The 25,111-nt window shown below is 45.5% G+C and overlaps 1 protein-coding gene across 4 annotated transcripts in view; it reads right to left on the reverse strand.

The window, feature by feature from the left end:
- Window positions 1-25,111, reverse strand: part of IQGAP2 (IQ motif containing GTPase activating protein 2) — a 902,890-nt gene that overhangs the window by 398,119 nt on the left and 479,660 nt on the right. For all 4 annotated transcript variants that reach the window (XM_069223623.1, XM_069223606.1, XM_069223596.1 and 1 more), the window contains exon 4: window positions 10,719-10,796. In XM_069223623.1, the coding sequence (XP_069079724.1) occupies window positions 10,719-10,796 (78 nt within the window). The remainder of the gene's footprint in view (window positions 1-10,718; window positions 10,797-25,111) is intronic.

A 25,111-nucleotide genomic window follows, 5' to 3' on the forward strand; every position in this document is an offset into this window, starting at 1 on the left:
AGGAAGATGGAGGGTAGCAGAGGAAGAATCTATTAGGAAACCCAAGAACTCTATTCGTTGTGAGGGAATCATTAGGGATTTTTCTGAGTTTATGAGGAAACGTAGGTCCGAAAGAAGAGAGCAGGTGAGTTGGAGATGAGAATGAAGAGTTTGAACATTTTGATTCATGAGTAGGATGTCGTCCAGATAGATTATCAATCTGATACCTTGAGACCTGAGATAAGTGACAATTGGTTTCATGGTTTTCATAAAACACCAAGGGGCTGAGGAAAGACCGAAAGGAAGGGAAGAAAATTGATAGGTTTTGGATTGCCACTGAAATTGAAGGAATTTCCTGTGAGAAGGATGAATAGGAATGGCTAGATAGGCATCTTGTAAATCTAATCTCAGGAGACAATCGTGTTGGAGCAAGATAGCTCTGAGATGGATTATAGTTTCCATTTTGAAATGACGATATATGACAAATTGATTGAAGGATTTGAGGTTGATTACAGGTCTTAACTTCTTGTTTTTCCTTTGGACGAGGAAGAGAGAGATCATGAACCCTGTGGGATCGGGTAGAGTGAGTTGGATAGCTTTTTTGTGTAAAAGAACTTGAATTTCTGTAGAAATTAGATTGGACACTTCCACCGAGAATCTTGGGGGAGAAGGAAGAGCATCTTGAAAAGGAGGAGAGTAGAATTCTATTGAATAACCCTGAACAGTATTCAGTACCCAAGGGTCTGTTGTGATTGAACGCCATTTTGGAAGGAAGAAACGGAGGCGCCCTCCTATGGGAAGGCCAAAATATTAGCTTACCTTGGGGATTATTGGTCCTGACGTATCGTTGTCCACAGCCGCGGAAACCTCGGGATCTCTGAGGGTAGAACTGGGGTTTGTAATCCTGGGTGTTGTAGGAAGGATTGAAGGAAGAATTGTAGGAGCCTCGTGATCCCTCATTACGGTAGGGACGGCCGGTAAAGCGGCTCCTGCCTCCACCGGCCCGTGCAAAAGCCCGTTGGTTAAACACTTTCTTTAAATTTTGTTGAGCCTTGTCAATGGACGAAAAGGTGGAAACGTAGCGGCTAAGATCCTTGATGAAAGAATCACCAAAAAGTTGCCCTTCTGTTGGTATTGTGGGATCAAGGGTAGCCAGATTTGCGAGCTTGTGGTCTAATTTCAAGAGTAAGCCTTTCTTTCTTTCATGAATGATAGCGGACTTGCATTGCCCAGGAGAAAGAAAGCCCTTTGAACCCAAAGGGAAAGGTCTGTAGGGTTTACCTCGGAATTGTCAAGTCTGGCCGATTCTGCCAAGTTGAATATACGGGCGAGAGGCCCAACCACATCCAATAACTTGTCTTGGCAAGTTGTCCAAGCTTTATCTAACCGTTTGTGGGGATCTCTGTCAAATTTTGAAAAGAAAGTGATCAAAGGTTGATCAATAGAAGGAGTTGTAGTGATGTGTAAAGGTAAAGAAGGTCTGTGGCATTCAGACTTTAGCTTTGCACGGGCTTGTTTGTCAAGGGAAAGACGGAGACGTGAAGAAATGTAGTCTCCCACATGGGAAGCAGGAAGCCATTCTGTAGAATTGGGATGGTGGATGAGCATAGGATCAAACATGGGTATACCATCAGAATCCAGAATAGAATGAGGATCAGTACTGGATAATTTTATTTTCTTTGAGGGAGGAGGGGAGGAAGGGGTGTCCGAGGTGTCAGAATGGATTAATTCATCTAAGTCATAGTCAGAGTCCAATATCTTAGATATTAATATCTTTTTGGGCACATTATCAATATTTTTTGTTTTGAGTTTACATTTAGAACGTAAAACTCCAGTCTTTTTATTAGTGGAAGTGTTCCCCTCCTTTCGAGGAGGCCTTGGAGGAAGTAAATCCTCAATCTGTGGTGAGGAAAACTCACCATCAATTGTGTGCCATTGGAAGATTTCTTTTTTGATATAGGAGACAGTTTATGTTTTCTGCTTTCCCCCACAGAATGGGCCATTAAAGTATTGGCCATAATATGTCTGATGGAATTTTCAATGTTTTTAGACATTTTTTTCATGGAAGCTTGTAAAGCTTGTTGTACTGAAGACTGAATAAAATCAGTCAAATCCTGGATAAAAGCTTCCCCATCATCATTATTAACAGGTGTTAGAGGAGAACTGTCAATCTCCATTGAAACTATATGAATTTGGTAGAGAGGTTTAAGAAAAAAACAGCAGATAAATGGTTAACACAGCAAAGGGAAATGTGGGAGGGAAAAAAGTAAGTTAGTCACTCCCCTAAGGCGTGTTCTGAGAAAGCAGAGCATCCAAAGTAGGCTGTAGGCAGGTTGGTTCCGCCCTTTGAAGAGGAATGGGCGTGTCACGAAGACATTTTGCGGGCGTAGACCGGCAGAAAAGTAGCTGTCGGAGGAACAAGGAAGCCGGCTAATGAAGAGTGCGTCTGGCGCGTACGGTAAGCGAAAGCAAAAGACTGGCCTGATGCAGTAAGCGAGCGTGACGGTTTATGCCATTAAAACGTGCGTGCGAGGACTGCTGAGTGAGGAAGGGGAGGGGTGAGGTTCGAGGAGTGAAAGGCTTGGTAAAAGGGAAAAAACGCACTAAGTGCAGAATATATTAGAGAATGAAACAGAACGTTATATAGCAATATAAAACAAACAATGCAAGTATATGTACGATAAGTAAAATTGTGACAGAAATATGAAAGGGTACTTATCTTGACTGCAAGCAGCAAGAAAAGAGGGCTGCTTGCAGTCAAGGGTGTACTCTATAGCACTAGCTGGTATCCTATTGGTGCTTACTGTTTATACGTTTTTCTCACCATTGGCTAGCTTGTTGCTAAGCCCATTGGGATTTGTAGTTTCTTGACTGCTTCTATTTGAATAAAGCAAGTTAAGAATGCATAATAGGGTCCTCCGGTCTTGACATAAAATTCATATTTCCCACAGTGAACTTGCATGGAAGGTGGCTAGGGGAGCTGAAAAGTGGCATTCTAGGCTAAGCTGATTTTCCAACTGCAGGAGTCTGCTTCACCCTTTTCCTCCCATGTGCAGGTATCAACCCCAACTAGGATACAGTTGTCAGTCAGGTGAGGATGCTGCAAGACTTTGCCTGTGTTGTGTAGGGTTAGGGATAGAGCTGTTAGATCATTTCATGTATGCCAAGCATTGCACCATAGATTCAACCCTGGGTTTACCTTTAACATATCAATACAGCCTGGGACTAGTAATCCATGTTTGCCTCCAAAGAAGCAATAGAAACTATCCAGCAGGCATGGAGCAATTTGGCAACCGTAGTTAGTGTACATGGAATGGGCCACATAACTTCTTATTTGACACTTGCCTCCAGCATAGTGTTTTGTACACTTTGTCTTCCCTTCTATTTCAAGAAATACAGTTCTGCCGTACGGTACTGTGGGGTTTTATTTCATTTCTGAGCAAACCAACGGCACATTGTTTCTCCTGGGCACACAGTACCTGCAGTGACAGAATTTGGGAAAATAGACCCTTCTTTTGGTTAATTATTAAAAAAAATACTAAACTCCTGAAGGCTTTTCCTTCATCACTGTGCTTAAGATGTTCTTTAAGTCTCACGTGGCTCAATATTACAGACCGAGGCAATTCATAAATTTATACAAATCATGCAAAATATTTCTCTTGCGTTGGCACTGTTGGGAAAAGTATTAGTAAAGAGTGTTTCATTGAGGTCACTATGTATTTTGTTTTCATGTTCTGGGGGATTTTAATTGTGGACTGGAGAGAGATCAAAAAGCATGATTGATAATTATTACACCATCATAACAGAATAACAAAAAGAGGAAGAGTGAGTGCCTCTCCTTTGAGAGACAACAACATTTCTCTTAGTTTAAGGATATTGAGGACGTTTTATGACAAACTCCCCTAATCCTTACAGGCAGAACAGCAATAGAATGTTGGGCTGAAAATTTCTCATTTCACATATTTGCATGGACCAATGATTGATGGTGGAAGTCAGGATAGCACATGTTTACTTAGAGATGGAATGCTCACGCACACTACCAATGTTGTCAGGTCTGTCATTACAACATACCTTTGTGATTTTGAAAAGTGAGCAACATCATACATGTCCCCAATCAAAGCTGGCAGTCATTAGTCACTTAGTTGCACAAAGTGGTAATTTCACTGTAGAATGCACTCCACACAAATCACAATACCCTCCCACCCATGCTTCAGCAGGGAAACATCACAAACAACGCGGTCAATGCAACACTATGCATTGACCACGTGTTTAGCATGCATGCCTTTACGACGCATACGCGGGGTAACGGAAGAGAGAGCAGAACAGGAAGGAGCAGCGACCAGAGGAGAGAGAGGTAAGTGGGGCTGGGTGGGAGGGGAATGCGATGGGGTAGTTTTTAGGACAGGGTGGGGAAGGTTTTAGGGTTCAGGGTGGGGAGGTCGGTGTGGTTTTTAGGACACTGTAGGTTTTAGGGTTTAGAGCGGGTGGGTGTTTGGGGTAGTTTTTAGGACTGGGAAGGGTAGCTTTAGGGTTTAGGGTAGAGGCAGTTTTTAGGACAGGGCAGGGCAGGTTTTAGGCTGGGGTTGGAGTAGTTTTTAGGACAGAGCAGGTTTTATAACAAGGTAGGTTTTAGGGCGGGGGCTTGGGATAGTTTTTAGGACAGGGTGGGGTACATTTTAGGACAGAGCAGGGTAGCTTGTAGGGTTAATGGTGAAGGCGGGGGATCGCAGTAGTTTTTAAGACAGGCAATGTAGGTTTTATGTTGGGGTGGGGAGTATGGGAATTTTTAGGACGAGGCAGGTTTTAGGACAGGGTAGGTTTGAGGGTTTAGGGTGGGGGTGTTGGGGTATGTTTTAGGACAGAGGAGAGTAACTTGTAGGGTTACGGGTGAGGCGGGGATTGGGGTAGTTTTTAGGACAGGGCAGAGTAGGTTTTAGGGTTCAGGGTGGGGGTGTGAGGGTGGGGTGTTTTTTAGGACAGGGTAGGTTTTAGGGTTTCGGGTGGGGTCAGGGTAGTTTTTAGGACTGGGCAGGGTAGGGTTTAGGGCGGCGGTCAAGGTAGTTTTTAGGACATGGCAGGGTTTAGGGCGTGGTGGGTTTGGTATTTTTTTTAGGACAGGGAGGGTGGGTTTTGGGACAGAGTAGATTTTAGTGTTTGAGGGTTGGGTAGTTTTTAGAACAGGGTGGGGTAGTTTTTAGGATAGGGTAGGTTTTAGGGTTTAGGTCGGGGTAGTTTTTAGGACAGGGTAGGTTTTAGGGCGGGGGTCGGGTAGGTTTCAGGACAGGGTAGCTTTCAGGTTTTGGGGCGGGGGTTGGGGTAGTTTTTAGGACAGGGCAGAGGACGTTTTACGGTTGAGGGTGAGGTGGGGGGTCAGGGTAGTTTTTAGGACAGGGCAGGATAGGTTTTAGGACAGGGTAGGTTTTATGGTTTAGGGTGGAGAGGTAGCATGAGTTCTCGGAAAGGGCAGGGTAGGTTTTAGGGCAGGGTAGCTTTTAGGGTTTAGGGTGGGGTGATCAGGTAGTTTTTAAGACAGGGCATGGTGGGTTTAGGGTGGGGGTGTGGGGTAGTTAGTTTTTAGGACAGGGTGGAGTAGTTTTTAGGACAGGGTAAGTTTGAGGGTTTAGGGCGGGGTGGGGCGAGGGGGTTTGCGTCATGGCAGGGGGTGGAAGGAGCAATTTTAAGGGCTTGGGCAGGTGGAGTATGGTGTCAGCTGTAGAGAGCAGAGCTGGGAGAATTTACCATGCACGTCCTTCACCAAACATGCTTCTACAATTAAATTGGTTGTAAAGGCCTGCATAATAAAGGCATGAGTGATAAACATGCGGTTGTTGTATCGACCGCGTTGTAAAGGCATGCGTAATATACGCATGCATTGTTCCATGATACATCCGCATTAGCAGTGTATTGGGGAAATACACTCCAAATTGCACAATCGCTCTCACGGAGCAGCCTCCAGCTACTTTTTAGCTTATTAGCGACCCACAACACCTATGGCTTTAGAAAGGTGATGTCGATGCCCAGCACCACCACTTCAAAAATGGTTCCATCACCACTGCATTAGGGGAGCGCCACCCTGCACCAAAGAAGAGGGATGGCGGTTCTAACCATGCATCACACACCTGCAATACTGGGAGAGTTGCTCAAGAACAAAGGGACAGGCAAGCTATCACTTCACCCATGGATGAAGGCAGCCTGCAGGAAACCCCTAACTGGTGCAATCATACAAAGGATGTTCCTAACTGAATATCCACTATCCTGATCAATATCATCTTATTTAAACCACAACATATAAGCCACAGACATAACAGAGAAGCAAGGATCTCAGTCAAACATTGAAAGAAAGTGGATTATTAGTTGGTCTTTCACAAGTACATCTGCAACCTTCTGTCCACTGAGATCCCTTCTGTCCACTGAGGTCCAAATGCCTTGTTGTAGCACTTGACTTTCTCATGGTACCAAGCAGAGTAGTCCAAGGTCTACTTAGGGGAGGTGATGTGAGCTACTACTCAAATTTGCTGCTACGCAGCAAACAAACCCAATACAAATTTGTCTAGTCAGTGTCTTCTACTATGAAAAGATGTATTTCATTACACACACAATCCACACAGGCAGGTGGAAATACCTATGGTGAACCCTCCTAACAGTTTACACCCCCTAGCGAGCCCTGAAAACTATCATTACAATACCTCTATAGGCTACCCCAGTGGCTTTGTCCTTGTTTTACAATATTAATAAAAAGAACAAATACACCATTAAGATTGCTATGAATAGTCCTGTAAGACGGTACCATTCATCAGATAATGACATTCATTAAGGTCTGTCATGACTCACTGTTAGCCTTGAGAATGTCAAAAAAGTACATAAAACATTTCAGTGATCTTCAACAAAATATATTATGACTGACTGTTTTTTGTGCTCGTCAGTAAAGCCTTTTCATGGCCTTTATTAAACCATATTACATTCCACTGTCAAATTTGTCATAGTTAATAAAGCATTATAAATTCTATTCAATTTGTGAAAGTCTTTCCTCTCGCTTAAAAAAATGCTGCAAGCGCAGCTTTAAGACCCATCAACTGGTGTTATTTTTAAAATTTGCGGCCTTGCATCACAAAGAGGGACTGAGTGCCATTGCTCCTCCGTGGAGCACCTAGGTTCTGTGAGGCCATGTGCCATATGGGCAGCATCTCCTCATTTTCCACCCACGTCTGAGCAGGTGGGGTAGTGTTGGTGGTATGCTCCCTGCTCCCTCAGACAAGGGCAGGAGCGGCACACCATGCTGCTGTGGGAGTGCAGCAGCACTCAATTCTCCTCCTGCCATTTGAGGGAGATGGGGACCCTGGGACATTTTGCTTTGCATCATTCCCCAGAAACAATTATCTTCTCTGGGGAGGAGCCCCATGCAAGCACCTCCCTGCTTTACCGAATTGCACTGGCCCTGGCTCTCCCCGGAGGCATAGGTGTCCGCAGGGGGTGGGCAAGGGCCCCATCCCCTGGATTTAGGTACAGCCAGGTGTGCTGGATCACAGTGCAGTGTAACACTTCGGCCGCCATAGTGTTACGCTGCCTGCGCTAGTACATTAAAATGATGCCCTCCCCTCTTGCAAAAAGTTCTGCAAAGGCCTATGCCTGGAGGTATGGGGAAAGACAGAGGGCATACTATTTGTTTTATCTGCCCCCAAATTTTGCCCATGATGTATAATTCAGTAAAGTACCCACTCTTTTCAGCTATGAGCACAGACTTACTCTACAAATGCCCACTAACAGTATAAGGACTACACCAGGGCAGCACCAATCCCTTCTGCAACAGGCTACCTGTGCACAGGTACTAGGCTGAGCTAGACAGCAGTCTCACTTATAAAGCCCTCACGTGTGCAAATGTGTGTGTTTATGTGTAACCAGACCAGAGTCTCTTACTCTGTAACTCACAGTAAAAGTCTAAAACAAAGCAGACCAAAGGCAAAAAATCCAGGGCGTTAAAATGGGTGGAACCCATTTGCTCGATACATTTATACAGTAGGGCTCATAGGCAGTCTCCAAGCATGTGTGAAGATAAGAAGGCCTATATTGTTACACAGCCGCAGCCACCACCAGCACCTCACAGCATTTTAGGAAAGGGCTGCAGCTGTCCTCCCCATCGCTTTAGTCACACTTTGGGTATAAACACCATATAATAGAGATACAATCTGCTGTTGACAGCTCTTATAAAGAAAAGTCCACCGAGGCTCAAATATAAAGCAAGTGATACAAATCAAACAGGAAGGAACAACTATCAAAGCTATGCATATGATGTGTGCCCCAATCGAGCTTTATCAAAATGTGCTGTTACCAAGATCCAGGGGGTGATGTGTCAATAGCTCTATTGAATGGAGCTCATGGCAGTCTCTTGATCTTTCGAGTGAGGGGGTGGAACATTTGTCTACGGTGGCTGCTGAGGTGCATATAAAGCCATCCTCGTTTTTCCAAAAATCACGCACACACGTGTAGTGAGCTTTGATTCGGTCTGTTAGTAGAGAGTGAAGAAAATCCTTCATAATTTTACTCATTTAAACATAACAGCCTTCACTTTCTAGAAGCCCTGAAAAAAGGCTCAAAGCACTGGGCACATGCAAATTAGCGTTCTAATGTCCTTTGATAAACAATTCATACTAATAAGTAGCCAATAGAGCCAAATGAATTCTAGCGTCTGTTCTACCATACCACAAAGATGTCAGGAAAATGCATTAACTGCACTGAACATTTGAAATAGCAGCAGCCTCCAATCAACAACTCCTCACTCATTACCTTTCGTGAGCCCAAAAGCCATCAACAAAATGATCTCTACTATGAATGAGATAAGGAGCGCATGATTGCAGATTAGACACATAGTACCAGTTTGTTATGGTGAGTACCAGGTCCTTGTGCCCAATCACACACTAAAAATGTGCTGACTCTCTCTGTATAGCCCTGGAGGACGGAGAGGCAGCACAACCCACCACTGTCTTCCATTACAAGCAGTCTTGCCTGCCTATCCATGTCTCTGCACCCATCTGTGGAAGGTCCCTGGAATATTCCGACACGGCACCCCTCAGGGGCGCACTAACTATGCACACTTAATAGATCTCTTTACCCATGTGCCCACATCTGTATTATGGTGCAGAGGCACACTCAAAGATGTACTAGCACTACAAGAGATCACACCTCATGCCATAGAGAGTAAACCCCACCTCACAGTCTGTGAATTTAAAATGGGCACTCATGTTATTACTGTTACTACAAAAGAGGGGGAGCGACCGAGTGCAACCCTTTCTTTAATATTGAAGTGCACTGGGGGTCAAAGTAGGCGCTGATGCAGGTTGATTTTCCAGGGTATTTTTAGGATCCAGCCCAAGCACAAGTTCTGCAAGAAGCTGACGTCTTGGCTCTTGGTATAAACACCTTGGGGACCACAAAACTACACACATGTACAAGCGCCTGGATAACCTCTCAGGTGATTAGTGCGCTATACAAATCAATATAACATAACATTGCAAACTTAAACTTCGTATCCTGAGTCACAAAAATTGGTGGCATTTTGGTTCATAAGGTGTAAATGTGGAAAGTCTGCCAAAATGTAATCACACACAAATTTAGGGTTAGGGGGTCCAACTGAAACAAGTGATCACTCAAATTTGTGGAAGATTTTCACATGCCTCATGCATGTAGATTACTATATTAAATACACACACTAAACTGTTCTTGTGAAAAGGGAGAGAACATACTTAAGAGGAATAGAGAAATGGAAAATCTGTATAAAAAACAAACTTACACAGAGTTTGATACGTGGTAGACATTCTGTCTGGCTAAATTGTGCACATTTGAAAACTCCAGAAATCATTAGTTTTTGACAGACAGCCTGACGTACTGGATAGAACATATTTGTGCAAAGGAGTAACACTTCCAACTTCTCACCCCAGAGCTTTGTGAATCAGTCCCAATATGAAAAAACAGAACACATAGCATACAAAAGAAACAAACTAAATATATAAAACAATAAAACCCAACTAGCATTGCAAAACGCTGTCATCCACGTTCATTACAATAAAGCAGAGATGCACAGTAAAAAGGCTTGCTTTACATTTTTTTGTTGAAAAGGATTTAAAGCCTAGTGTGGTCTAAGTCCTGGGGTTTCCTAAACCTCCTGTCACTACTGATCAACTCTGAGCACTATCAAGAGAGCAGGAAAAGGATAGGTTCACACTACTTTGGTTAAAGTAAGTTCTTGAGATTAGCGACACTTATTATGTCAAGTAAATCTCCTAATGACCAGTGTAGTGTGTCAAATAATAGTGGATGTGCATTGTTAAAAACGAAACTGTGGTTCAGTATGCCGAATGGAGTGTTTATTCAGCACATAACAGAGGCAAAGAACTGAATGCACAACAATTTACTGAGCTGCAGCAATAAAAGGACGCCTTAAAATTATATGTGTACAAATTGTAAATGCAAGTAAAGGCCTAGGTGGAGAACGTTTGGCTCACTACACAACTGCTGGAAACACAAAGGAGCAAGAACACAATTGTAGTCTTTTGCACAAAACCTGTAGATCAGTATGCAGCTATCTGGGCAAGGAGGTCTGATCCAGGCATAACTGCAGGCCTTATTCATGGCTTGATAAAGAGATTTCCAACAGAATTACACCAAATGGCATGTTACTTCAACAGAGATCAAGGATAGTATCTACCATTCAAAGAAAAAGTTAACATATTCTTTTAGTTGCTTACTTTTGGCAGTCCAATGGATTCCATGGCCCTTAACCACTGTACTGTGTTATCTGTGTGTCGAAAATGAAGGCCCGATCGCTACAACAAAGAAGAAATATGAAAATATTAAGTTAGAGAACATTACACTTAAAAGGTATCTTAAGAATTCAAATAATACACACCACTGAGTAGTAGCAGTCAAATAATTAGTTTAGGAGGCCAATTCACACAGACTTTTAAAAAGTAAAACTATTCATCATACGTATATGCCTACTATTTGTAAAAAAACATTAATTTATACATCAACCTCAAGAGTACACATGTAAATGTATGCAAATTGTAGGTTATCATAGAAGTAAAGCTGCTGATTTCCTTTGACAAGTGTACCCTTTTGACATCTAATATGAAAATGTTTTGTAGGTAAAGACTGATCTGCTACTCCGTTGACTTCATTATGGGCATATATGGTGTTTTTATCCCAACTTGCACAGTTAATTTCGTATTTTGTGTGGATAAGTGTAGGTACCACAATTGGGTGTGAAAATCCCATAGAAGGCTTGTGAAAAAGTACCTACTCCACTGAGTACACCCAAGCCTCATCAATTCCGCAAAATATATTACTTTCGAAAATTGACAATACTTGCAGATTTTCCCTGGTAGCAAGTACCATCTGTGGGCACAAACGTCTGAAGTTACTGAACCTGTGAATGTGTACAAGGCATGTACACCAAGAGATGGCATAATCATCTGACCAAGGTGGTAATTAGGTGGTCAAAAATGTTGTGGCTCAGGCCTATAGTTATGCAAATAAGAAATGACTCCACAGTTAAACATGGATCTAAACTCGTTTACTGTCTGTCTGAAACGTAAGTGCATTTCGCAGTATCGAAAGTAACTGACCTAGCTTTTCTGTTACTTCGATTCACAGACCGCACCATGACAGACTGCTGTAGACAAACTATAATAGAGCTAACTGCCTTGTGTTTAGAACTACCTTTAACATAGCCTCAATTAATAATTTTATGAAAATGTGAGTTTGCATGTGGTCTCTCCAGATTTTTCTGCTTATGTGGGCCAGTCTTTATTGGCATATTTTGACTGTGAGCCCTAGGTGGATACTTAACTCTTCTCAGTGCATGTGACCTTCCCCTTAAACACAATATTAGCTGGAAAACTCCATAAGAAGGTCTCACTTTTTAGCCAGGTCCCTGTAATATGGTTCAGAACGTGGACTGGTAAAAAAGGAAGATATCACACGTGAGCTGTAGTGTAGACTTACACCACCCACAGGAGTGACTTCAAAAACACTGAATCATGCCTGTCCCTGGAACAGTGAACTGCTTCAGCAAACCAGTGTCAAAGTAATCTCCTTGTGTTGGACCTGGCTTTTTGACAGGGACATCCCCAAACTTTTTGCCTCCTTCCTCCTATTTTTTCTGACCTGTTGTTGTTGGCTTTTGACCTCTGGGCACTTTACCACTGCTAACCAGTGCTAAAGTGCATATGCTCTCTGGGTAAATTGTACTACTGATTGGTTTATCCATGATTGACTATTTAATTTACTTGTAAGTCCCTGGTAGAGTGCACTACATGTGTGTAGGGCAGGTAGATTAAATGCTACTAGTGGGCCGGCAGCACTGGTTGTGCCACCCACCTCAGTAGCCCCTTAACCCTGTCTCAGGCCTGCCATTGCAAGGCCTGTGTGTGCAGTTTCACTGCCACTTCGACTTGGCATTTAAAAGTACTTGCCAAGCCTAGAACTCCCCTTTTACTACATATAAGTCATCCCTAATGTGTGCCCTAGGTAACCCCTAGAGCAGGGTGCTGTGTAGGTAAAAGGCATGACATGTACCTGTGTAGTTATATGTCCTGGTAGTGTGAAACTCCTAAATTCGTTTTTACACTACTGTGAGGCCTGCTCCTTTCATAGGCTAACATTGGGGCTGCCCTCATACACTGTTGAAGTGGCAGCTGCTGATCTGAAAGGAGCAGGAAGGTCATATTTAGTATGGCCAGAATGGTAATACAAAATCCTGCTGACTGGTGAAGTCGGATTTAATATTACTATTCTAGAAATGCCACTTTTAGAAAGTGAGCATTTCTTTGCACTAAAATCTTGTTGTGCCCTTCAATCCACGTCTGGCTAGGTTTAGTTGACAGCTCCTTGTGCATTCACTCAGACACACCCCAAACACAGGGTACTCAGCCTCACTTGCATACATCTGCATTTTGAATGGGTCTTCCTGGGCTGGGAGGGTGGAGGGCCTGCCCTCACACAAAGGACTGCCACACCCCCTACTGGGACTCTGGCAGACAGGATTGAGCTGAAAGGGAACTTGGTGCATTTCTTAGAGACTCTTTGAAGTCACCCCCACTTCAAAGGCACAACTTAGTATAAAACAGGGCCTCTGCCCTACCTCACTAGACACTTGCTGGAGAAGAAACCTGAACCAGAAACTACATCCTGCCAAGAAGGACTGCCTGGCTGCTCAAAGGACTCACCTGTCTACTTTTCTACAAAGGACTGCTGTCTTGCTGTTGGCCTGCTGCCTTGCTGAACTCTTGCCTGGCTGTAAAAGTGCTCTCCAAGGGCTTGGATAGAGCTAGCCTCCTGTTCCCTGAAGTCTCAGGACCAAAAAGACTTCACTCTTCCTCTTGGACGCTCCGTGCGCCGAACTTTTCGACGCACAGCTTGTTCCGCGGCAAGAAAAACACTGCACACCGACGCTGATCAACGCGACTCCTTCGGGACGACCGAAACTTTGACGCACGGCCTCGCAAGGACAACGCCGCCCGACTCCGCAGGAGAAATCGACGCGACGCCTGCCGTGTGATCAAAACTTTGACGCACGGCCTCGCAAGGACAACGCCGCCCGACTCCGCAGGAGAAATCGACGCGACGCCTGCCGTGAGATCGAAACTTTGACGCGCAGCCCCGCAGAACGACGCGCAGCCGGAAAACAAGCAGGAAAATCCACGCACAGACCCGGGACATCTGGTAATCCCCGCGACCCACAGAAAGAGACTGTCCGCGCGCCGGAAAACGACGCCCGACTTCCCCGCGTGGAAAATAACGACGCAAGTCCGTGTGTGCTGGGGAGAAATCGACGCACACACCCTTTTTCCACGCATCTCTTCCTTTGTGGCCCTCTGAGGAGATTTCCCACCAGAAACCAGGTACTTTGTGTTTGAAAGAGACTCTGTTTACTTTCTAAAGACTTAAGACACTTTATATCACTTTTCAGTGATATCTTTACAAATTCGTATTGCAACTTTGATCGTTTTGACCTGAAGATACCCAGATAAATATTATATATTTTTCTAAACACTGTGTGGTGTATTTTTGTGGTGTTATGCTATGGTGTTGTATGATTTATTGCACAAATGCTTTACACATTGCCTTCTAAGTTAAGCCTGACTGCTCGTGCCAAGCTACCGGAGGGTGAGCACAGGCTGATTTTGGATTGTGTGTGACTTACCCTGACTAGAGTGAGGGTTCTTGCTTGGACAGAGGGCAACCTGACTGCCAACCAAAAACCCCATTTCTAACATTGGTGATCAGCGGTGAGGATAGGACTTGTGTTTGTGCAGTGACATACAGTAACTAAGTATTTCACTACCTACCCACAGTTGAAGGTCAACTTGATTTTTCATCTTTTTTGGCTCTTGGTTCTCTGATGTCCTCCTGGATATACTATTGATATTTTGGACTTTGGATTTTGTTTTTTGCTGATAAGATCTTATCAAAATGGGATTGTGTACCTACTCATTCTTTGTTCGTACTGACCACCTCACTAAGGCTGACCTAAGGAAGCTTTGCAGAAAATGGGGCCTTCCTGTAGCAAGGAGATCTACTAAGGCGGAGATGCTCCATCACTACATAGTCTGGGGGGAGGAAAGATGGGCAGAGAGAGAGGCAGCAAGAAACCAAATGACTAAGTACCCCTCAGATGAGGAGGAGGACTACGCACAGGAGGAGGAAGACTTCTCACATGAGGAGTTGGACAGTGACCCAGAAATAGATGAATGGCTCCGATGTCAAAGGCGACAGGAGCAACAATTAGAGGAGTATCTTGCAGAGGTTGAGGCAAAAAGACTCTTAGCCCTGGAAGAAGAAAAGATTGCAGCTCAAGAGCTGAGCTGTAAAGAGCTGAAACTGGAGGCCGGAAGGGCTGAGTCCAGTTCAGATGGTGGCAGCAAAAATCTTGCATCTAGTACTGCTGAAGAAGGGCACAAGCCCAGAGATGTGGTGCCCAACTTGAAGAAGGGAGTTGACACACCCCAGGCGGTTCAAGGGTATGAGGTACTTCCCGGTATGCACAGGGTCCCTGAGAAGGATTGGGGAACTGGCACAGGGAGTCATATTCCTACTGGGGGGAGGGACACTTTACTGACTCTAGCAGAGAGTGACAGAGAAAAGGGTTCCCCCCTGGTGGACGTCCTGGATATAGAGTGTAGAGACATCCCAGAAGAGTTTGGGTTGAGTGTCAGGGACAGACAGATACTGTCTCACGAGTCTCAGGAGGGTGAAGTAGAGTGCTTTTCCAAGGTTGAGTTACTGGGTGGTTGGGTGAAGGGTACTGTGGTTAATACATGTGAAGGGCAGAGTGATGTAATTGCTGGAGAGCATATGTCTGGTCCTTATTTTCCAGAGCTACGCCAAGACCAGGTGGAGTGTGAGTTCTCTGACCCCAGGGAACTTACAATGGAGGCAGACTTCTGGGTGAGTACCAGAGAGTCTGAAGAGGCATTTGGGGGTGCTCCTGAAGGGAGTGGTCTAGGTGGTTCCCCACCGAGTGTGGTGGGAAAGGATTGTAGTGTCCCAGGTAGGTCCCAGGTCCTAGAGGGTTCCATGAGGGAACACCAGGAAGGAAGCCTAGCCTGTACCGTAGGGCCACCTTTTGAGGGGAGCCCCGCAGTGTCAGAAGAACTTGGGGGGGTGACTGTAGCCAGCATCCCAACAGTTCTGGTGTCTGGCAGTACCCCTCCTAGTGAGGGGGTGCAGAACTCCAGACATAGGGTTGAGAGGGGGTTGCAGACCCCAGTGGAGGACCTTGAGAGTCAGGGGATAGCTCTGAGAGCAGAGCCCCCCAGGAATGACCCAGGTGAAACAGTTTCTGGTTTGGGGGAAACCCAGACTCTGCCGGATGGGCAGAGGTCGGGAGACCTGCGCCAACCAGACTCTTGTGTGGCCCTTGGGGACGGTGTGTCCCTTGTGGGGGGTGAGAGTGCCCCCCAGGAAGTCCTGGCCTGCCAGGCAAAGATTCAACCTCAGGGTGGTGACTCTGGGTTGGATGACCAGGTTCAGAGGTTAAACTCTGACCTGGTGGGGGGTAGGTGTGCCCCCCAGAAAGTCCTGGCGTGCCAGGCAATTGCCCAACCTCAGGGTGGTGACCCTGGGTTGGGGAACCAGGCTCAGAGGTTAAACTCTGACCTGGTGGGAGGTAGGTGTGCCTCCCTGGAAGTCCTGGCCTGCCAGGCAATGGTTCAACCTCAGGCGGGTGACTCTGGGTTGGCTAACCAGTTTCAGGGGATAAGCTCTGACCTGTTGGGGGGTAGGCGTGCCCCCCAGAAAGTCCTGGTGTACCAGGCAGTGGTCCAACCTCAGAGTGCTGACTCTGGGTTGGATAACCGGGTTCAGAGGTTAAACTCTGACCTGGTGGGGGGTAGGTGTGCCCCCCAGAAAGTCCTGGCGTGCCAGGCAATTGTTCAACCTCAGAGTGCTGACTCTGGGTTGGATAACCGGGTTCAGAGGTTAAACTCTGACCTGGTGGGGGGTAGGTGTGCCCCCCAGAAAGTCCTGGCGTGCCAGGCAATTGTTCAACCTCAGGGTGGTGACTCTGGGTTGGATACCCAGGTTCAGAGGTTAAACTCTGACCTGGTGGGAGGTAGGTGTGCCTCCCAAGAAGCCCTGCTGTGCCAGGCAATTGTTCAACTTCAGGGTGGTGACTCTGAGTTGAATGGCCCAGTTCAGAGGTTAAACTCTGACCTGGTGGAGGGTCAGTGTGCCCTCCAGGAAGTCCTGGCGTGCCAGGCAATTGTTCAACTTCAGGGTGGTGACTCTGAGTTGAATGGTCAGGTGCAGAGGTTAAACTCTGACCTGGTGGAGGGTCAGTGTGCCCTCCAGGAAGTCCTGGCGTGCCAGGCAATTGTTCAACTTCAGGGTGGTGACTCTGAGTTGAATGGTCAGGTGCAGAGGTTAAACTCTGACCTGGTGGGGGGTAGGTGTGCCTCCCAGGAAGTCCTGGTTTGCCAGGCAGTGATCCAGTCTGAGGGTACAGACCCTGGGCTGGAAGACCAGGTTCAGGGTGTCCCCCCGGACCTGGAGGGAGGGGCTACTGATAACAGTGCCCCTACCATGTTGTCTTCTGAGGAGGCCACTCCTAGTTGGAGGGTGCTGGACCCCAGAAGGGAGGGCAGGGGGAGGGAAGCCTCACCCCGGGCCCTAGTCCAACCTGAAGGTACAGGCCCCAGGTTGGAGGGCCAGTTGCAGGTTAACAGCCCTGCACTGGTGGAGGAATGGTACAGGGTGACTTCTGTAAGCACCCTGACCATGTTGGACTCTGGGGGTACCGCTCCAGGAGGGAGGGTACAAAGCCCCAGAGGGGAGGACCAGGTTCAGGCTGTCATCCCTGACCTGGTGGAAGGGAGAGTGGTTAAAGGGTGCCCAGCACCTGGGGCTACCGCCCCCCACTCTCCACAGCCACAGTGGTTGGAGAGCTTTGAGAGGCCTGGGGCCTGGCTCTCATCCCTGGCAGCTGTCAGTAATCACTGTGGCTTGCTGTCCGGGTGGACAGAGTTATCCCTGGGGAGGGGACAAGTGTCACACCCCAGGGGTAGAGTGGGCAACACCACTGTGTTGGTCATGGTGGTACTATCCTGCTCCTGGGATACATCTGTGAGCAAAGTAAGGTTAGGTGCTGCACAGATGGGATCCGCAGGTAAGGAGAAAGGTTCCCCATGGGTTGGCTTAGTGGGCCCTGAGAGTATGGACAGAGTGATCCAATTGGAGTCAGGAAGGCGAAGAACTGGAGCATGCCCCTGCTGTTGTGGGCCTGGGTCCTTGTTCTGTCGCCTCAAACAGGGAAGTACATCAGGATAGTGATTGTTCTCCCCTGGCTTTAGGCTGGTAGGGGGTCATGTTGGACCTGGCTTTTTGACAGGGACATCCCCAAACTTTTTGCCTCCTTCCTCCTATTTTTTCTGACCTGTTGTTGTTGGCTTTTGACCTCTGGGCACTTTACCACTGCTAACCAGTGCTAAAGTGCATATGCTCTCTGGGTAAATTGTACTACTGATTGGTTTATCCATGATTGACTATTTAATTTACTTGTAAGTCCCTGGTAGAGTGCACTACATGTGCGTAGGGCAGGTAGATTAAATGCTACTAGTGGGCCGGCAGCACTGGTTGTGCCACCCACCTCAGTAGCCCCTTAACCCTGTCTCAGGCCTGCCATTGCAAGGCCTGTGTGTGCAGTTTCACTGCCACTTCGACTTGGCATTTAAAAGTACTTGCCAAGCCTAGAACTCCCCTTTTACTACATATAAGTCATCCCTAATGTGTGCCCTAGGTAACCCCTAGAGCAGGGTGCTGTGTAGGTAAAAGGCATGACATGTACCTGTGTAGTTATATGTCCTGGTAGTGTGAAACTCCTAAATTCGTTTTTACACTACTGTGAGGCCTGCTCCTTTCATAGGCTAACATTGGGGCTGCCCTCATACACTGTTGAAGTGGCAGCTGCTGATCTGAAAGGAGCAGGAAGGTCATATTTAGTATGGCCAGAATGGTAATACAAAATCCTGCTGACTGGTGAAGTCGGATTTAATATTACTATTCTAGAAATGCCACTTTTAGAAAGTGAGCATTTCTTTGCACTAAAATCTTGTTGTGCCCTTCAATCCACGTCTGGCTAGGTTTAGTTGACAGCTCCTTGTGCATTCACTCAGACACACCCCAAACACAGGGTACTCAGCCTCACTTGCATACATCTGCATTTTGAATGGGTCTTCCTGGGCTGGGAGGGTGGAGGGCCTGCCCTCACACAAAGGACTGCCACACTCCCTACTGGGACTCTGGCAGACAGGATTGAGCTGAAAGGGAACTTGGTGCATTTCTTAGAGACTCTTTGAAGTCACCCCCACTTCAAAGGCACAACTTAGTATAAAACAGGGCCTCTGCCCTACCTCACTAGACACTTGCTGGAGAAGAAACCTGAACCAGAAACTACATCCCGCCAAGAAGGACTGCCTGGCTGCTCAAAGGACTCACCTGTCTGCTTTTCTACAAAGGACTGCTGTCTTGCTGTTGGCCTGCTGCCTTGCTGAACTCTTGCCTGGCTGTAAAAGTGCTCTCCAAGGGCTTGGATAGAGCTTGCCTCCTGTTCCCTGAAGTCTCAGGACCAAAAAGACTTCACTCTTCCTCTTGGACGCTCCGTGCGCCGAACTTTTCGACGCACAGCTTGTTCCGCGGCAAGAAAAACGCCGCACACCGACGCTGATCAACGCGACGCCTTCGGGACGACCGAAACTTTGACGCACGGCCTCGCAAGGACAACGCCGCCCGACTTCCCGGGAGAAATCGACGCAACGCCTGCCGTGAGATCAAAACTTTGACGCATGGCCTCACAAGGACAACGCCGCCCGACTCCGCAGGAGAAATTGACGCGACGCCTGCTGTGTGATCAAAACTTTGACGCACGGCCTCGCAAGGACAACGCCGCCCGACTCCGCAGGAGAAATCGACGCGACGCCTGCCGTGAGATCGAAACTTCGACGCGCAGCCCCGCAGAACGACGCGCAGCCGGAAAACAAGCAGGAAAATCCACGCACATACCCGGGACATCTGGTAATCCCCGCGACCCACAGAAAGAGACTGTCCGCGCGCCGGAAAACGACGCCCGACTTCCCCGCGTGGAAAATAACGACGCAAGTCCGTGTGTGCTGGGGAGAAATCGACGCACACACCCTTTTTCCACCCATCTCTTCCTTTGTGGCCCTCTGAGGAGATTTCCCACCAGAAACCAGGTACTTTGTGTTTGAAAGAGACTCTGTTTACTTTCTAAAGACTTAAGACACTTTATATCACTTTTCAGTGATATCTTTACAAATTCGTATTGCAACTTTGATCGTTTTGACCTGAAGATACCCAGATAAATATTATATATTTTTCTAAACACTGTGTGGTGTATTTTTGTGGTGTTATGCTATGGTGTTGTATGATTTATTGCACAAATGCTTTACACATTGCCTTCTAAGTTAAGCCTGACTGCTCGTGCCAAGCTACCGGAGGGTGAGCACAGGCTGATTTTGGATTGTGTGTGACTTACCCTGACTAGAGTGAGGGTTCTTGCTTGGACAGAGGGCAACCTGACTGCCAACCAAAAACCCCATTTCTAACACCTTGACATATTGAATAGTTTCATTTTTAACATTATCTAAGTTATCCTCTAAGTAGTGCCTTGACATTTATGACTGGTGAGTGCGTAATCTGTTCGAAGTGAAACATACAATATAAGTCATTGGTTTCAGCACCAATGAGAAGATAATGCCCTGCTTCAGAAGATACGTCATATTTTCCTACATTGGCTGAGGAAAGCGTTTTGATGTTTACCACATATCTAACTTATTAGTGAACACACATTTGATAAATATGCCCCAATGTTGATTTTTCTAAAAGTGTTCATCTCTGCCTGAAGCCTGAAAAGTCCCGTAACTGTTTCTCCTCTTCTGTACTGTTCTCCTGTAGTGGCAGTCATAACATTTCCTTAGCCCAGGAAATACTTTTCACAGCAGCTGACTAGTAGACGTTTCTGCGGAAAGACAGGGAATGGTTCATTTCAGGAGATGAGGGGAAATAGAACACATGATATCAGCAGCTAGCACAAAAGTCTGGCAATACCTCCGAGTACTATTATTAAAGTAAAAAGGAGCTTTGGTGTGAGGCTGCCTTTGATGCTAGCATTCTCAGAGTTAAGCCTGCGCCAGAATCCCAGGAGTTGTATTGGAACAAGAACTAGCCTGGGATACTTTTTCAGTGGTGGGAAAGGGAATTACCTCATTTCAATAGCTCAGCACTTCAGCATCATCAGGGGCTTCCGCCATTTTTGAAGACCCCAGATCAGTGCTTAATTTGTGCTTATTGTTTCTGGTGCTGAGCACCGGCACTTATTTTTGAGGGCCGGGGCTTATTCTTCTGCCTCAAGCATTTGCTGCAAGCAAAAGACACATATGGGAAAGACGGAAAAAGGGAAAAACGAAAAAGAGTCACAAAGGAAGAAAGTAGAAAGCTGCTGGAGTGAGCTGAAGGGGCAGGGAGTGGCTTTATGTGGATTGAAGAGGCCCGAGATGGCTTCAGGATTACGCCACCTCAGTATTCAGTGTTCCCAAATTTAATTGCAGCAGCCGCGCGTGTTTAAGAGGAGGGCTTTGGGCACCAGCACCTCTATATTTACAAATTAAGCACTGCCACAGATTAGTTTTACCCCTAATCAGAGGAAATGTTGCAAGGTGGGGTATGGCTTAGTGTGGGAACCTGCCACAGATAGCTACAAGCCCTTCCACCAACCACTGTTGAAGTATTACTTATTCTTGGGGCATCTACCACTAGGAAATCACAACACCTCTGTACTTGGTAGCGGGTAAGAGAGGAGGAAACCTCTCTTGTCTGGGATCCGGGAGAAGATGAAGGCTTGGTTCCGGCTGTCCTGTGTTATCAAAATTTGGATGTGCTTCTCAAGGGTCAGACCAGATGGCCCCTATAGTTCTAGGGAGATACATGAAAATAAAATTATCTCTGGAGATTAAGCAGCAGCCCTCTTGGAAGTGGAACTTCTGCTGGAACTTTGGATAAAAAAACTGGTTTGCGCATCTCCCACTGGGATATGTGCCTTGATATTCTGAAAGATCTCTTACAGTTTATAATGTTTGTTAGCAACTAGAAGAACCTGTGCAATTTCTGACAATACCAAGACTGGACCTTTGGCTCTCGTTTTGAAGCAGAAGGGTAGAAAAGTCAGTCTCTACCTTGAATCTGTGACCTGGGTCCCCAGAGTAGCTCCTGGAAGTTAGGGAGCAAATTAATGTTTTACAGACTGAAAGGACACTGCTGAGTCCATGCCCTCCCAGTTCTGTGTGAGGCAGAACAAGCAGTCGGCAAAGTTTTTTGGTGTATGTGTGGCCTCTGCTGGCCACTCTTACTTTCTCAGAAGTGTGTTTTGGCGTTTTCTTCAAAAACATATACATGCTTATTACCCTATCCCTTTCTTTATTTTTATTTTTTTAAATTAGTGTTTAATTCATTCAGGTTTCCCTTTTCTTATAAAATTGGTTTGAGAGTTTTATGTTTTGATTTCTTTGATGTTGTTTGGGTGTTTCTTGAATAATTTATTCAATTTTCTCTGAGGACAGCCTGTCATTTTTTGTGCAATATTTCCCAAGTATACAAACACAAATGATGGACGGAATGCTGAACCAATCAAAAATTGACATCCAGTCACAGATCTGGGTTTAATCCATCAATTCTTTTGCTCACCATGCCATCCCAGTTCAGACCGAGCCATATGCAAATCAGTCTTGACACTGTTCCGCAGGGGAACAGTCCATCCCAAACTGCCAGGCCAAGTCCTCCCTGGACCGGAAACAGGCATCCCGAGACCGGTTTCAGGGTATCAGCCTTCATCAGCCAGGCTAGCTTGAATCCAGTGGCACAGTGAACCCGGGACCCACGTCTGGGCATACCCGGCGCACTTATGGCAACAAAAGCAAACAAACACAAATTATGGATGGAATGTGGAACCAATCAAACATTCACCCCCAGTCACAGATATGGCTTTAATCCATCAATTCTTTTGTTCACCATGCCATTCCAGCTTGGACCCAGCCATATGCAAATCAGTTTTGACCCTGTTCCCCAGGGGAACAGTCCAGCCGAAGTGCCAGGACAAGTCCTCGCTGTACCGGAAACAAGCATCCTGGGACCGGTTTCAGGGTAGCAGTATAAGCAAAGGATATCTCTAGGAAACTACCATCGTGGGAGGTAATACATTGCTCTAGCCCTAATCAATTATTCAGGATCTTACAATAATATATGGATGCATGCGAGTGTGTAAAAAGCATTTGGGTTTCAATTAGCTGAAACAGTAATTTATGTACATATTTTTAGGTCTTGGCTAGGCAATGCATGTGCCATCTCAAAGAGACATGTTGTGTTCAATCTGTGGGCTTCAGCATGCACATAGGCTTATTATTCGCTTGCTCCATCAGTGGTCTCATATTTTTTTGTCCTCATTTGCCCATGGCATGCATGCGTCATGCCTCCTCTTGTGTTTAGCCCTCTCCTAGAGCATGGACCAAGTACTTGTGTCTCATTGTGTTCAATCTGTGGGCTCCAGCCCATCCAGAGGCTTACTATTTGCTCACTCCACCATCGGTCTCATATCCTTTATACCCATTTATTCATGGCATGCATGCGTCATGCCTCCTCTTCCATTTAGCCCTCCTCAAGAGCATGGACCAAGTAACTGTGTCAATCCACTGCTCCTGTTTGAGGAGCTACATTTTTCTTTGTGATTCAGCACTCCACATTAGTGCTTGTGTTTTTACAAGCTTCGTCTCCCCCACCCAGGCTTCAATTCAAATTTCTCCTGTTTTCTTTTTTTTAACTTTGAATTGTTTGTTAAACAACAGCTGGATATCACTATATCCAATAAAATTAAAAGGATGATCGTTATTTTTAACACTATCAATCTGTGTTTTGCAAATTAAAAAAATACTAATGCAATACATGCATGAAGTGCCATGATGCATTTGAATTCAAGCTTTGTTTTATAGCGTGGTGGGTCCCTCTAGTGTCTAAAAGCAGAATATCCCACACAATATCCGATCACATTCTATTTGCGTTACACAGCGCAGGCTGGGTCATAGCGCTTTTTTACCTGACTTTCAGCCATGTTCAACAGTAGCTGTGGTGCTATTCAACAGGCTAAAAGACATTGATAACACCACTAGCTCTTGGATTGCTGAGATCTATTGGCTTTGCCAATGCTTGTTATACAAGGGTTTTGTTTAGTATATATTGCAAATTATATTTCAGTTAGGTACATCTTCAGTGGCCTTATAAAAGCAATGACTGAAAGACAGTATGGTATTTACTCAGAGCAAGCCAACCATATTTAGAAAGCTGTGCTTCCAATCGTTTCCTGAAAGCAAGAACGTTCGGTCATTCCCTGAACATGGAGAAAAAAGATTTCAGGGGACCAAGCAGATAATCTCCCACCCAATATAGAGGAAGGTCAATCGTGGAGTTTGAAGACAGAAAAGATATTACAAAACTTTAAATAGGTTTCTTTCATACAGGAGGAAATATGTGATGAGGTAAAAGAAAAGCCTGGCACTTTTTCTGAACTTTGTTAATTCTTAGATGAGAGCTGAATCAGTGTTTTTATGAGTGGACAACCAATTATTATAATAGGTTGATATATGGTTAAGCAAATATAACCATGCTTAAGCTTTTTTGGTCATTTATTTCAGCAGGGATGCCAAGACCCCAGGGCCAAATAGATGGATTGTTATTTTCTTTGTTTATAACTAAGTGCCTCTGGTGACTTAGGGGTAGAGTCTATTATCTTTAAAAGGGTGCACATGTTTCTATAAATATTTAGCTAGAGAATGCCATGAATGAAGAAACAGAGAGGCGTGGATAGGGAAGAAACTGGCCTTTAGAAAAAAAAAAAAAATAACACAGAAGATGCAGACTTATTTTATATTTTCAGCTGTAATATTAGGAGTTAGTTCTGGAAGAAAGGTGATAAAGTGCACACATCCACATACTTCAGAGGATGGGGTAAGCCTTTTTCATGTTTTTGAAATAATAGAGGAAATGATTTGTAATAGAACACTGGCAGTATCTAATTATCTTTGCACCACGGTGAACAAGAAGATAATGGACAATAGTCCTTGATTAAGAAGTTAGACGTGATACAAATTAATAATCAAGACAGTTCAACGCACGGTGGAACTGAATGAAGAGCTTTATTGGGCTTTACAAAATACGTATAAACACTTACACGTGAAAGGACCAGAGGGTGCGAGGAAACGAAGCCTCTCACAGAGCAAGGAATGGAAACCCCCACATTAAGAAACAAACGTGAGCACAGCAATGCCCCTCCAAAGCAACAGGAAGCGAACACCCACCAGCCTACAAATAATGCCGCAAGATAAAAGTTGGGAAAGAAAAGATAACATTGTATTCATGCCAACATTTTAGAAGAGAAAAGTGTGAGATTTCTAGAAAAAAAGAATGTGGGCGAATGTATTTCCCCCGTTGACTTCTATTGGGGCCTGAATCGGGTTACTGTTATGTATGGGATTTGCAAGTCACCTGCAGCAGGATAAGATATTAGATAAGCAAATGTGTG

This window comes from Pleurodeles waltl, chromosome 1_1 (assembly GCF_031143425.1).
Source record: "Pleurodeles waltl isolate 20211129_DDA chromosome 1_1, aPleWal1.hap1.20221129, whole genome shotgun sequence".
Taxonomy (NCBI): Eukaryota; Metazoa; Chordata; class Amphibia; order Caudata; family Salamandridae; genus Pleurodeles; species Pleurodeles waltl.